This window comes from Gouania willdenowi, chromosome 18 (assembly GCF_900634775.1).
Source record: "Gouania willdenowi chromosome 18, fGouWil2.1, whole genome shotgun sequence".
Classification (NCBI taxonomy): Eukaryota; Metazoa; Chordata; class Actinopteri; order Blenniiformes; family Gobiesocidae; genus Gouania; species Gouania willdenowi.
The window spans coordinates 22,103,805-22,119,942 of NC_041061.1; the positions used below are offsets into that span (position 1 = coordinate 22,103,805).

General features: G+C 36.0%; 1 protein-coding gene across 3 annotated transcripts in view; it reads right to left on the reverse strand.

Moving 5' to 3' along the window:
- rela (v-rel avian reticuloendotheliosis viral oncogene homolog A) overlaps positions 1 to 16,138 on the reverse strand; it is a 30,637-nt gene continuing 14,499 nt past the window's right edge. For 2 of the 3 annotated variants that reach the window (XM_028474097.1, XM_028474099.1), the window contains exons 5-11: positions 14,941 to 15,032; positions 11,515 to 11,649; positions 11,017 to 11,121; positions 8,623 to 8,838; positions 8,458 to 8,538; positions 6,278 to 6,361; positions 1 to 2,715 (exon numbers count right to left, since the gene is read on the reverse strand). In XM_028474097.1, coding sequence (XP_028329898.1) covers positions 1,910 to 2,715; positions 6,278 to 6,361; positions 8,458 to 8,538; positions 8,623 to 8,838; positions 11,017 to 11,121; positions 11,515 to 11,649; positions 14,941 to 15,032 — 1,519 coding nt within the window. In that variant the 3' untranslated portion in view covers positions 1 to 1,909. The remainder of the gene's footprint in view (positions 2,716 to 6,277; positions 6,362 to 8,457; positions 8,539 to 8,622; positions 8,839 to 11,016; positions 11,122 to 11,514; positions 11,650 to 14,940; positions 15,033 to 16,138) is intronic. The other variant, XM_028474098.1, reaches the window with a different exon arrangement.

Below are 16,138 nucleotides of genomic sequence, written 5' to 3' on the forward strand. Positions count from 1 at the left end.
ATTTGTGGTTTTTAAAATCTCATTTCACCACCTTTTCCATCATTTTTTAAACCATTTAATTTATGATTAAAACAAAGATTTACATAGTTAAGATGACTATGAACTATGGCGCAAATAATAAACTTTCTGGAAAACAGATGATATTATTCACATAAAAGGTTCTTTCCTTTATAGATGTCAATGTTCATGTCTGTGTTCAACCACCTTCAGCTACAATGGGGGTCCCTGGACTCCGGGACTTTTATTTTGGCGGGAGTCGAGGGCAGGAAAGTGAAAATGAATGCAGAGCTTCATCGGAAGTGTTGTTTGATTTATTGTGATTAACAAGTGGTTCAGTATATTATGACTGCATTGAAATCTGAAAAGGCTCATTGTCAGCATATAAATGTAAAACTAATAATAATAATAATTGAGTCTAATAATCCTTTTTAGCATGTTTGATACCATTTTTTGGAGGTTTAATAGGCAGTGAAGTCATCTTAACAGGGAAAGATGATTCATTTTTTTGTTTATTTCATATGTAAATATCCATGTCTATCCCACCTCTTACTTTTTATTTCATATTAGCACTATTTATATATACACTATATAGTATAGTATATATATTACATTTTCTTTTATATTATTGCCTACATCTTTTGCACTATTTTTCTACATTATGAGAGCTTTTCTTGTACATTAACAAATAACAGGATTCCCATTCTAAAACAATAAGTGTAAAGTGACGCAGAAATGGGTGAACCCTCAAACGGAATTTGTGAACTTTTGAAAAGGAAAATCGGAGTTACCAACAATCAGCTTTCATCCTGATTGACGTGACAACAGGCGTCTCTTACACATGTTTTGGTGACTTAAAAAGCATAATTTGACTAAACTAGACTTGGAATAATTTTTTTTTCTTTCCCTTGTTGCATGTTTTCTCCCTGACCATCAATAAATGATTAGTAGTGATACAGATATCACCTGTATGCAGGGTTGGGGTCAAATTCATTTTTAAATTCTTCATCTTCAATTATTCATGTTCAATTACAACTCAATTACGATTATGTTACTGACAATTCCAATTCTTTCCCCCTAAAAGTTAATTTCAATTATTTAAGTTCAATTACAATTAATCATAATTACTAAGCCTTTAATAAATAAGCTCATAAAACATAACTTTCTTCTTATGATAACAGGTCAGTTTGCACCATGTCTTAAATCAGCTATAAAATGCATTAATATTAATATATTTGTTTCTCATCTCATGATTACCTTGTTAGGCTTCTTTATCCATGAAATTATTAGCCTTAATTTTAATTTTTAATGTTATTATGATCTTGAAGAGCACTGACAAGTAAATTTGATATTAAACATGTAAGCCATAGAACTATAACGTGGTTCCCCAGTTTTGCATTTAATTCAATTATAAATGACAGTTTTTATACAATTTACACGCCAATTACAAAGTCAATTATCTGAAGTCAATTACATTTCAATTCTGATTACAACAGCAACAGTTTTTTTTCCCAGTTACAAATATGTTATAACTGTAATTGTGTACTTGATAATTACAATTACAATTGACCCCAACCCTGCCTGTATGCAGTGCTTGTCCAGGTTCACTTCAGATTATATGACAACGTGGTGAATATTTGCGCAATTGGTTTTTAACTGGTATATAAGGCACTTTTATCATAAAAAGAGCAGATTTATGAACATTTCTGTGATGACAGTTACTGAAACTGTCCAAATGACAGTAAAAAAAATAATAATTAAAAAACATCCTCCACAGATGCCATCAGTACAGCATCTGCTCAGCGTTCTAAACATAAACATTGTCCATGTATTAAAGGCAACACCAGTATGTTTCGCTGTAGGCCTTTCCACAGTGAGATGTTTTGCTACATTCTCCACAGGGTTTCTCTGACTAAGGTCCGGACACAAACCTGGCCTGGTTCCCGCTGCTGAAAATGGAAATGAGGCGGTCCTCGTCGGCGGACATCAGCTCGTCGAACTCGTCAAGCACCACGGGCTGGTGGTTTCCTGGTGCCATCTCGGGCCCGCCCTCGTTCTGCTGAAGCAGGTTGATGATGCTGTTGGGGTAATTTATCCAAGGGCTCCCGGGGTTGCTGCTGGGGTCCGAACAGTTTGGGAACGCGGCGCTGCTCTGTGCTGAGGTGGAGGTGGAGGAGGCGGAGGGCTGGTGGCACGAGGCGACGTGTCCCGCTGGGTTCAGCAGGTCCTCCAGGTCATCCATGTTAAGGCTGTCCAGGTTACCGGGAACCTGAGCTTCAGAGAAGCTGGGGAACTCTGGGATATCTTCATCCACCAGTGCCGTATATGATCTGAAGTGAGAACCTGGAAGGGTGAAGGTGCTTCCGGTCTGGGAGGATGAGGGCACTGCACCCTGAGGAGCAGCAGACTCCTGATGGAAGAAGTCATGAAGGTCAGACAGGTTGACGGTGGGGTAGTCCTGGTGAGCGGTGGAAGTGGAGGAGGAGGAGGATGAAGGGGGAGGTGCTGCTGAGCTCATGGAGAAGGGCACTGGAGAGGCTTTGGGCTGGGGGCCCAGCTTCAGGTTCTCCATGATCTTCCACGTCTGGTTGGTGGTCGTTGCAGAGATGGAGGAAGACTGCTCCACCTTGGGCTGGACGGAGAACAGCTGAGCTGATTGGCTGTAGGAGTAAGAGGGCTGGGCTTTCACACCCACGACACCAGGGGGTGCAACAGCTGCTGCAATTACACGCACATGGGAGACATATGTTTAAAAAATATAGAATTAGAATAAAGTCATTGTTGGAAAGAAATTAACAGATGTCACTTTATATGACAAGGAGTGAAATGTGTTTATGGTTTAAAAACAAAACAAAAAAACACCTAAAGTAGGGTGACCACAAGTCCAGATTTACACGGACACGTCCTATTTTCACGTCTTGTCCGAACCGTCCGGCCGGATTTTACAAACCCATCAAAAATGTCCAGGTTTCCCCAGGACCTTGAACGCATCTAGGGAAACACGTTAATTTAAATCAGTGGTTTTCAAACTTTTTTGGCTCAAGAACCCCCTTTTTGTTATTTCTGAATCCAAGTCCCCCCTGCTTAGAATACCATATTTTTCGGACTATAAGGCGCACTTAAAATCCTTTAATTTTCTCAAAAATCGACAGTGCGCCTTAAAATCAGGTGTGCCTTATGTATGAAATTAACTACTGTGCTTCAACATACTGAACTGAAAAAGTGAGTGTATTGTTCTGTATTTTATGTGTTAAACCTGAACAATGTTGAATTATTGTTAATGAGTTGAATAAAGTTAGACTTATCTGACTATTTTATTTTGCTTAATGCGTCTTAATAATAATAATATTATTAATAACAAACCGGTGCGCCTTATAATCCGGTGCGCCTTAGAGTCCGAAAAATACGCTACTATGAAACAACAACTATAGAGCATAATGATGGAATGAATGAGTGATAACACATTTTAAAGAATTTTATTTTGTAAATAAGTGGAAAGAAACAGTATTTAGGCTTCCTGAATAGATTTATTTCTATAGTTTTGATAATTTCTGGTCATCTCTTTCCTGATGTGGGACTAACTCTTGCATTTTCCAATTAAAATCATTTCAATCATCATTTCGTGTTATTTTTGTGTAATTTAGTGTATTTTGTTGTAGTTTGTTCTTTTTATTTTTTAGTATACAGTATTTTTCTAATATTTTGTGTGTTGTTGGTATTATTTAAATCATTCTCTCAGTGTGTGTGTGTGTTTTTGGAGTCGTCTGGTTGTTTCTCAGTTATTTTGTGTATAATGTAGTGATCCAGTGTGTCTTTGTTATCGTTTTGTGTGTTGCTGCTAATATTTAACTAAAAATAAACATTATATAACCCCATATTTTTCATGCTTTCATTTGTTAACGTTCTCCTTTCTGTCTCTCTCTCAAGTACCCCCTGTAGTGCCATCTTCTATCCCGTACCCCCATTTGAGACACACTGATTTATATAACCGTAACTCCGCTAATATTTGCTCTATCGGAGCATTTCCACCAGTTTTTGAAAGCTAAGGAGTTGCTCTTTAAAAGCCTTTTAAAAGTATCAAGTCAATACAGGAATTTTACTCACAGAAGCCGCTTTATTTTGACAAAATAGTCACACAAAGAAAAAAGAAGAGAGACTTAAGTTCAAGATGGATTGAAAGAAACCAAATACTGGTGGATTTAATCAAAAACATCAAAAGGAAGACTGTCTCCTCAGAGCTTACATACTCGGGCCTACTGCCGCGTAGTAGTTTCCATTAAAATCCTACATGTCCCATGATTGTTAGCGCTTCTCTGTAGTCCTTGTTTTAAAGGTGTCGCTACTGTCGTAGATCGTCTGCCAGTCTCTTCTCTAAGCTCATGTTCATCTCTCCTCTGTTTCACCAGGCGGTGAAATGCAGGTCAGAGTTACATTTCATGTGAGTCGATACATTGCTGAGCAGTGTTTTGTGTGACACCAACTACGCGGAGGAGTCAGCGCTGTCGTAAAACCTGAGCTTTGCATTTAATTGGCTTGGTGGACTCCACGTCCATAACAGTCCCAATATTACTGCAGGCATAATATATATACTGTATATATAATAAAATGTTATTTCTTGTCTATACAGTGTCTCCAAGTATTTATTAGTGGAGGACCTATACCAGGCACGAGTAACTAACTACATTCATCATGACCCTTCACCAATTAATTTAATTTGATTTAATTTGATTTAGAACACAAACACAACAGTAGTATATTTACCACAATGAAAATAATTAGAATTTTAAGTGAGAATAAATGGTTATAAAATCCTGCACGTGAAGCATATACATGTTCGAAAAGGAGTAGGAAGAAGTCTAAACCTATATGATCCTACCTCTTGAAATAATAAATAACTTTTGGCTTTAAAATAAAGCAGTAACAAAGCTTTACGTCGCAGTTGTTTTTTTACCTTCTGTTTTGATGATTAGCTATGGACCATTTGTGAATATGTTGTTTGTTCAGTGATATATGCGTAGTTAAGTGTATTATTAGTTACACTCAGTGACGTGCCGTCAGGGTAGGCAAGGTAGGCAGTGCCTACTCAAGGGTGAATTGATATTTTGATTATTTGTTTTAATTATAATATAATTATAAATGATTTATTTTTCCATTTCCAATAGCCTACAGTACCTATAAGTTTGAAAGTGTCCGCATTTTGTGCGTTTCATAGCCGTAATTACTAAACACGTTGCTCCTCTGCCTCCGTTCCCATAGTGTGTTTTTACGTGTTTGCGCATGCGCAGTCAGGTCCCCAAGATGAAAACCATTTACGTCCAAAGGCAGCGTAGAGAGCTGCCTTTGGACGTAACCGCACTATGCTAAATGCTATACGTAAGTTCACAGTACATTAATGAATTGATGCCATATGACCGCTGCTGCTACGTTCTCTAGCTAGTGGGCGGGATAACACTACAGGTAGGATGACAGCGCCAGAGATGATACAGAAATTTTTCTTTGAGAAAAAACAACAGCTTTTAAAAGATGGGAGACCAACACCTGAGTTACCAGAGCTTCAGCAAAGGTAAGGTCAAAAAATGTTTCATACATTTCACAGTGAATGGAACAAAAGGAAGGATTGGCTTTGTGGATGCTCCTCACTGAGGCTGTTCTGTTGTTGTTGTCATTTTCTCCGTGTTTCTGTGTTTCCAACACAAACAACAGATATGCTGCCGTGTCATGAGATATATCTTGTTGAGAGAGTATGGAGGCTATATTAAATAATTGTTTATGTTTCTTTAATGGTGTTTATGATGTTGATTTTGTTAGATGGCTAAATGCTTGTTCATGTGAATCTTGTTGGGTTTTTTTCTTTCTTATTATGAATTTTATATTTTGATAAGCGCATTGAGGTGACTTTGTTGGAAATTGCTTTAAACAAATAAAATTGATTTGAATTTAATTAACACTTGCCAGCAAAAACATAAGAAATTGTCATTAGTGGTCTCGATTTGCAACGTGCCTACCCAGCCCTAGTGGTCACGGCACGTCACTGGTTGTACTTAAAAAAAGCAAAACTGGTAGTGATTCGAAAGAGGTAGGATTAAATAAATTCACACTTCTTCCTACTCCTTTTGGCACATGTAAATTGGGAAGTTTAAGTGCTGTCAGATCAAATGAATGGTGTATTTCTGATGTTGCAATTAATAATTTTTTGTATTTTAACTATTGTTCTTTTATTATATAACATGTTCAACATCAATCAAAGAAGCTCTTTGCACTTGTTAATGGTTGGACTTACCGGCCTGTACGCTCATCGCTGAGGGCTTGGCTGTGACTGTTCGCCGCGCTGAGCTTATGGGACGTCGGTCTTGTGGAATTGATACTGGAATTGAAAAGGTAGATACTTAGTTTATAACACAGCTGGAACAGAACCAGCAGCACTCCAACAGTTTTTTTTAGTAAAGGTTATCCATAGCCTGTTTTACATAGGGTAGACTCCAAAAACACACAAAATTACAGAAAAATACACAAAATTTACTGTAAAAACACACAAGACGACAATAAAATACACAAAATAAACTAGAAAAACACAAGATGACAAAAAATACACAATATTTACTAAAAAAACACACAAGACGACTAAAAAATACACAACCTTTACTGTGAAAACACAAGATGACAAAAATACATAAAATTTACTGTAAAAAACAGAAGACGACTATAAAAATACATAAAAATTACTGTAAAAAAGAGAACAAAAAATACACAAAATTTACTATAAAAACATGAGACTAAAAATACACAAAATATACTAGAGAAACACAAAAATTACTGTAGAAATACAAGACTAAAAAATACACAAAATTTACTCAAAAAACACACAAGACGACTAAAAAACATATTTATTGTAAAAGCACAAGACAACTAAAAAATACATAAAATTTACTGTAGAAATACAAGACGACAAAAAATATACAACATATCTTAGAAAAACACACAAGATGACAAAAAACTTACAATATTTACTATGAAAACACAAGACAACTAAAAAAAATGCTGTAAAAACACAAGACGACGAAAAAATACACAATCTTTACTGTGAAAGCACACAAGATGACGAAAAAATACACAATCTTTACTGTGAAAGCACACAAGACTACTAAAAAATACATACATTTTACTGTAAAAACACACAAGACAACTAAAATTACACAAAATATACTAGAAAAACAAAAGACAACTAAAAAACAATATTCACTGGATAAACACAGAAAAACGAAAAAAATACACAATATTTACTGTGAAAACACACAAGACGACTACAAAAATACTTAAAATTTACTGTAAAAAGACAGAAGACAAAGATTAGACAAAATTTACTGTAAAAACACATGACAACTAAAAATACACAAAATATACTAGAAAAATACACAAGACGACTACAAAATACACAAAATTTACTGTGCAAACACAAAAGATGACAAAAAAGTACAGAAAAACATACAAAATGTCTTTGAATTAAAATACTACAATTTTACTCTTAAATCACAAAAAGACAACACAATTTAAGTAAAAAATACACAAAATAACAAAAACTAATTTAAAGAAAAAAATACACAAAATAACAAAAACTAATTTAAAGAAAAAAATACAAAATAACAAAAACTAATTTAAAGAAAAAAATACAAAATAAAAATGCACAGAAAGACAACAAAAGACAATAACAAAAATTCACAAATTGACTACAAAATAACACAAAACAACAGAAACACAAATGAGTAGCAAAAGAAATAAAGTATGACAGCAGAAATTACTAAAACAAACACACACAAGATGACAGAAAATACACAAAAGTCACTCTAAAAACACACAAGATGACTACAAAAACACAAAACGACACGAAAAAGAATTTCTCCTAAAGCAAAAAAAAAACAGAAAAAAGACAACACAAATTACAGAAAAATATTTTAAAATATACACACGATAACCCCAGAAACACAAAATCACAACAACAATGCACAAAAACACAAAATAGCAAAAAAAAAACAACAAATAACAGAGAAACAACTACAAAACTACAGCGAAAATGCCAAAAATAACTAAAAACACATGACTACATGATGACAAATAAATACAAAAAAAACTACAAGGAAAAATATCCAAAACTAGAACAAAAACACACAAATGAACGCTCAGATTGGTCATTATTCTAAACCCTAACCTGAATGTCGATAATGTGGCCCTTGCAGCAGACTATCACATTTATTGTCCCTTGCTGTCATTAAAACTGCCCATTTCTGCTCTGGGTCCATTTCAACACATTTTACTATCATTCAGTGAAATCCTGCATCATGTGTTTACATCATAAAACTACATTTACAGAGCAAAAAAGCTAAAATCAAAAACATAGAAAGAAGTCATACTGTATATCCTGTATGACAGTGATAACACTTGATGGAAGACTGGTTTTCTACGTACCACTGGACAGCATGGGCGTCAGCTTCAGGCTCTGCATCATGTAATCTGTGCGTTTTCTCTTCTCACTCAGTCGGTATTCATCTGCACAGAAGGAATTTGAAAAATCAACATAAAATGCAACATTATCTGGTTTGTCGGTGGAGATGTGGGACCTTGGAAACATACCTGGGTCAGTGGGCAGGTACTGGAAGTCCATGGGCTCACTGACCTCTCGGTCTGATGGCCGCCGCAGCTGCATCTTTACTCTGATTGGCTCGCTCAGGTTTGTGTCGCGGTAAGGCGGCGTGCGGAACACGATGGCCACCTGTCTGTGGACATCGGCCTGAGAGAACGTGCCCTTACCCTCCCACGAATCCTGGAAGAAACGCACCTCGATGTCCTCTGCATGAAACAAAGGGCGAGGTAAATGTAGCAAGGCAGGGAAACAACAAAGAGAGTCCAACATCTGGATAAACCACTGCTTAAAATGAAGTTGCATGTATCACATTAACTTACTTTTAACCTGAGATGAAGGGGTGGGACCTCCGGCCTAGCTTACATTAGCCCAGTCTAGCCTGGATTAGCACATCCTAGCCTAGATTAGCTGCTCATACATTTCTTTTCGGGGGCAAAATCTGTTTTGTGTATGTATGTGCACGAAGTGTTTCTGCGCAGAGTGTTTGTGCGTGTGCGCGGAGTGTTTGTGTGCGAGCGCACCACAAGTGTTTGTGTAAGCGCGCAGGAGTGTTTATGTGTGTGCGCAGAGTATATGTGTATTTGCGTGTATTTGCGAGTGTTTGTGTACAGTGGGGCAAAAAAGTATTTAGTCATCCACTAATTGTGCAAGTACTCCCACTTAAAAAGATGAGAGGCCTGTAATATCCATCATATGTATGTGCCCAATCCTGGTCCTCAAGGGCCACTATCCAGCATGTTTTAGATGTTTCCGTCTTCCAACACACCTGATTCAAATCATCAACTCATCAACAAGCTCTGCAGAAGCCTGATAACGATTCTGATCATTTGAATCAGGTGTGTTGGAAGAGGGAAACATCTAAAACATGCTGGAAAGTGGCCCTCGAGGACCAGGATTGGGCAACCCTGGCCAAGAACAAAGAACTGTCAAAGGACACCAGAAACTAAATTGTAGACCTGCACCAGGCTGGGAAGACTGGATCTGCAATAGGAAAGCAGCATGGTGTGAAGAAATCAACTGTGGGAGCAATTATTAAAAAATGGAAAGCATACAAGACCACTGATAATCTCCCTCGATCTGGGGCTCCACACAAGATCACACCCCATGGGGTCAAAATGATCACAAGAACGGTGAGCAAAAATACGGTGAGTGGTAACATCATGCTTTGGGGCTGTTTCTCTGCAAAGGGACCAGGACGACTGATCCGTGTAAAGGAAAGAATGAGTGGGGCCATGTATCGTGAGATTTTAAGTGAACACCTCCTTCCATCAGCAAGGGCATTGAAGATGAAACGTGGCTGGGTCTTTCAGCACGACAATGATCCCAAACACACCGCCCGGGCAACAAAGGAGTGGCTTCATAAAAAGCATTTCAAGGTCCTGGAGTGGCCAAGCCAGTCTCCAGATCTCAACCCCACAGAAAATAATTGGAGGGAGTTGAAAGTCTGTATTGCCCAGCAACATCCGCAAAACATCACTGCTCTCGAAGAGATCTGCATGGAGGAATGGGCCAAGGCTTAGAGAAAACATTTGACCTCTGTCATTGCCAACAAATGGTACATTACAAAGTATTGAGATGAACTTTTGTTATTGACCAAATACTTATTTTCCACATTAATTTGCAAATAAATTCATTAAAAATTCTACAATGTGACTTTCTGGATTTGGTCTCTCATAGTTGAGGTATACTTACTATGAAAATTACAGGCCTCTCATCTTTTTAAGTTGGAGAACTTGCACAATTGGTGGCTAAATACTTTTTTGTAAGCACGTACGGGTGTCTGTGTATGACTTACGTGCGTGAGCGTTTGTGCGTGAGCGTCACTTTTATTTCAGTTTAATCAGCTTTAGCAGGGTTTAAATGTGCTTTATAGATAAACTGTGTTTCTAAAACAAAAAATCTGATTCATCGATTAACCAATTAATTTATTGACTGATTAATCGATTATGAAAATAATCGTTAGTTGCAGCTGGACAAAAGCATAAAATCCCAGCCCTATGAGGTATTAGGTTGTTTTTTGTGTTTTTTTTTTACATAGCTTTGGTATTAAAAAAAAATTTTTTTTTACTGCTTCCAAAACAACCAAATTTCCCCATTGTGTGGCCAATAAAGCAGCCTTCACTAATGCAGCATGTATAGATAAGTGAAAATGAGAAAAGAAAATGGAAAGTAAAAAATTTTAGATGAGCTTAGCCTTTTGTAAAACTTCAAAAGGATGTCCCACAGTGAATTAGGATGCTTCTCTGAGCTCACACGCTAAAAGATAAGTGTGATCAGCTCATTTGATCTTCAGTCAGAGTAATGCATTGCAAAGTCACTTCTATTCGTGGATCATTCAAAGTGAAAGTTTCCGCCTGGTACTGCTATCCGTCTCATGGTCTTACCTTTTTGCACTTTGTCACACAGCAGAAATATCTCATCTCCTCCTTTGCAGCTTCCGGAGTTGCAGTTGACTCTGCAGATCTTGAGCTCGGCTGTGTTTGGGGCCCCTAAAAAAAACACATAGGTCAGCAAAAAAAAAAAAAAAACTACGCAATTTTAGGGACTAAAACTGTTCCCAACGTACAGGCAAGCGACTGTACATCATGCAGGCCATCACTCGTTTATAGGGAGGATAGCTTAATGGTTCATGAAAATATGGTGACATTTCATTCATACTTAATCATTGTTAGTAAATTTAGTCCTAAAGTCCAACTAATGGCCGGGGGCCAGATCTGGCCCTTTGGAGCATCCAATCCGGCCCGCAGAAGAAAGTATGGTCCCCCATGGTTTCACACATGCACAGAGCTGGTAGGAACGGCCCTGGTTGCCAGTGTGAGTACACCCTAAAGCTTCTAAATATTCCACAAAGAGCCACGTTGCCATCAGTTTTACAAACTCACTGTTGTCAAAGATGGGCTGTGACACCACAGGCTCCAGAGGAAAGAGTTCCCCTGACGGCAGAGTGATGGAGGCCTGGAAACACAGCCGCACTGAATTCAGGTCAAATTCTTCTTCCCACACTTTGGGCTCGGGTACTAGAGTCAAGACACAGAACAGAAAGTGTGAAGTCAGGCTTCCTGTCTGAGTAGTTTCACAGGAAACTACTTTACAACATGTCTGCGTGTTCAGACCAAAAACTACATGCCGCTCACACTGAAAACATGACATAGTAAAAATAGAAAAAGAAATGACAGTGCTCAAAATCTGGTTTGATATGAACAAATGATCACAACATTGAAAAAAAAATGAAATTTATGATTTTCAGAACCAAAAATGAGGTATTTGACAAAATAAAACTTGAAATAAATGGAGATAAAATTGCGTGTCTTTGATACCAAGTTCTTGGGAGTCATAATTGACCATAAATTATCTTGGAGGCAACACATTATTTTTTTTATATAAAGACAAAAATCTCAAAAACACTTGGCGTATTATATAAAAAAAAATTACAATTCCTTGTTTACATTTTATTAAACATTTGATACTGCCATACATGATGTACAGTGTAGAACTCTGGGGAACCACTTTTAAAACCATACTCAATAATATTGTTTAATTGCAAAATAAAAAAAAAAGGCTGTACTATTGATGAACAAAGCAGGATATTATGACCACACACGTCCATTATTTGTTAAATAAAAACTTAGGAAATTTAAAGATATTGTTTATTATAAAATAACAAAGACAGTGTTCAAAGCAAACATAAATACTTTTATTTTGCCAGAAGGCATTCAAAAATACTCCTCACTTAACAGCTTAAAAAAAGAAATCAATTTTTGTTTATTTTACCAAAAGCAAGATTAGAAGTTAAACAAAGATGTCTGTCTGTTCTGGGGGTTAAATTGTGGAATAATGTTGATAAAGAAATAAAAATAAGTGTCACATTATTGAATTTAAAGAGCAAAATGTAATATATTTTAGAGTTATGTGAAGCAGTAAAAATAAGTAGTTTTTTGTTAAATTTTGTATAAAAAAGAAAGTACATGTGTACTTTATATATATATATATATATATATATTACTATTTTTTTTTATTTATTTATTTTTGCTTCTGCCAGTTTGTCTTGTTATATATTTTTAAATTGTGATTTATGTTGGAATATTTTTTTGTTAGACCGAAACCAACAAACTGAAACTGAAACAGATTAAACAACACAACTTTGTTGCTACCATTCCCTTCTGAAGCCACAGTCGCTAATGCTAACTCTGCTAACTATACTTACTACATCAGATGCAAAAGCAGAACTTAAATTCAGATAGAATTGAACATAGAATTTAGAATTATTAATATGTCCTTTTATAACCATTGATCGTCTATTTTCAAGCTAGTTTGTTAGCTTGCAAAGGCTCTCAGAAAAGTAAAAACCAGTGTATAACAGGGCTGTAGTAAATTAGTAAGCAACTTTGCTTAAATAAACAACCACATTGTGTCACTAAACTAAAGTTAAGCAATAAACAATGTAATGTGTTATGGGCATGTCCAAACAAAACAAAAAATGAAAAACAAATAAAGTTTCCTATAAACACTATGCAAAACAGCAGAACATTATCTTGCAAGTAATATTGCTATTAGTGTTTATTTTATTTATGCAATTAAGTTTCTGTTTTCATGTTCACATTTTTATTATTTATATATCAACATATATGTATATAACAGATTGTTTTAAAAGGGTACATGTGATACAGCATCTATTTATAGCTCGCTTTGTTTTTCATGAGCAACTAAATTGACAAACTTAAGGTTTTCGACACATAAACAGCTATGTATCTGCCTTAATATAGAATAAAACCGTTATGCAAACAAAAAGATAAACCTGACCTGTTATTAACCTTTTATAACATTACTGCTATAAATAGATCCTCCTGCGTAGCTGCTGCTGCACAAATTGCTGCTATGAAATGCTCAAACCCCATTACAGTAAACGCACCGCACACTGCCATCTTTATTTTCACTGTGTATTAATGATCAGACACTTAATCGCTGTCCTTTTATTTTCGGTAAACTTTGTTTTTCAACGCTTTTTACCTATAACCATGGCAACAGTCCTATAGTTTTACAAGCTCCGGTAACAAGAATTAAAACAAGGCATGGACTCGAAAAATTTGCTTTACTCGCATATAATAGCCTTAACTAGCTTACTTTGTTTAATATCTACAAGTTGGTAGTAATGTTAGCACAAACACAAGCTAAAGAAGATAAAAATAAGGAATAATGTTCATTTTTATTTGATTTTAGTTGTAATCTTTTGACTAAAATGCAACTTAGTTTTAGTCTAAATATAGTCACCAGGACCATGAGTAGCAGTGTTTCTATGACCCTTGGCAAAGTGCAAAATCTAAATGGCGCAATAAAAACTGGTAATGGAAACACTTAAATTTAAAACACTCAAATATCGTTAAAAAGTTTTTACGCTTTCATGAGAGGGTTTTCAAGATGTTTTGAGATTGATATTTATCGCAAAAGCGCTATGGAAACACTTTTTCCCCAATTCCACGTCACATTACGAGACGTTCCTGGTCACGTTATCAACCATGGCGTAGCACGTATAGACAGAAGAAACCAAGACAGTTCTTAACATTAAACTTAAAAATGATTACTGCCACATTAGACAGCAAACTTTAGAAATATTGCTTTTATTTTGCAAACAACTGTAATGGAAACAGTGTTATAGTCTATAAAAGACATTAAGATTTTAGTCGACTAAAATATAAATCAGAGGAGTTTATGCATGTTTTAACCATTTATCAGCCTTATATGACATGGTATTAGTGTTTGTAAATACAAACAGACAAATGTAATGTAATTATTGCGTACGATCACATAAGTTCTGATTGGATCATTGTTGTAATTAGCACTATATTAATAAAGTTGAATTGAAATTTCATTTTGTCCCTTATGGCCAAATCATAACTTCGTTTTTATTAGTCGACAAAAATTTGTCAGTGTTATTGTGATTAAATGAAATGCAGGTGACAAAAATGTACACAAATTTTTTTAGTCAACAAAATTAACACTGGTATGGAAAAACAATCTACATTAGAAAAGAACAGGCTCTTAAGGTTCTGTATTTGACAGCTAGCTTTCTTTATCATTAATTTCACAACATAAGAGAATGATTAAACATTAATAAAGTTAGATAGTGAGAAAAAATTGGAAAAAAATAATCAAAAATTGTAAACAATGCACAAAGTTTGTGAAAAAGCATGGGTTTACTTTCAACAGTATTTTTGTTTTCTTTTAACCTCATAATGACTTTCTCCCTGAATGACAGAGTTAGTCAAATAGCATCAAAGCTAAGCACTCTGCAAAGAGCCGCCATGACTTACTGTTGTAGGGGTTGTTGTTGGTTTGCAGTCTGCAGGTGATGGCCTCACTCACGTCCTTCTTCTTCACACACTGGATCCCCAAGTTCTGAAAACTGAAATCAAAGCACGAGCACAAACCACTGAGGACTCTAGACTTCTACCACGTGACGTAACTATTTAGCAACTCTGTCAACAACAATTGTAGACAATGTGTCACCACTTCCTGAAGAACGTGCTGACCTCAGATCATGAACAGTAAATGCTTTATATTGGCTGCATTTCATCGAGCTGTGCCAGCTCAAGGAAGTAAGGTTAACCCCAGCTTTGGTATTTATACAAGCACAAAACAACAATGTTCCAGTTCATTTCAAAATTCAAAGTGTTTATCATCATGTTCACGGTAAGGGAACATGTTTCCCTGTACAATGACATTCCTACTTTGCTGTCCACACTGGATGTCACAAAGAAAAAACAAATTTGAAACAAAAAAACAAAAAAGTATCATAACAATAAAGGGTACCTGTTATGGAAATGTATATAACAAAAATGTGTTTCATGTATTACCAATAAACAAAATTTGTGCATCGCTTTATAAAAAAAACACAGCCGTTGTCACCAGCAGAAACGAGCCATGGCTGAATAGTAAAGATATGGTTAGCAACTGCAATGAAAGATGCGTGAAAGGATATCTGTGCATTGACGGGATGATGCGCCACGACCTCCGAGGAAAAGCACCTAACGTAGGTAGGTAGGTAGGTTCTCCTAACAGAGTTCATCATTTAGCCACAAGGAAATAAGAGGGAACTATCTGGTGGGGGTGCGGTAAATGCCATGACAGCCGTCCATAGTATTCCACTTTTAGCAGAAACGTAGCAGAGCTCTGAACAAGTACATTTACAAGCTATATTGGCCAAGTTTACATGGGAGTTTTAAATCCTCTTTAAAGCAGAATAAAACTAAATTCTGCTTTAACCTTGTAAACACTTAATTCCTAAGGCTAATTTAATTTCGAATTAAACTTAAATCCGAATTAGGTGGCTGGTTTATTCCGTTTTTAATTCCGAATCAAATAATTCCTCTTTCTTGTAAACACCTAACAAAACTTAAAGCCGCTTTAACATGTGCAACTGCGCCTATGGTGACGTGACGACATAATCCAACATGGCCGCCCGGAGTAGATCCGACATTATAATAATAATAATAATAATAATAATAATAA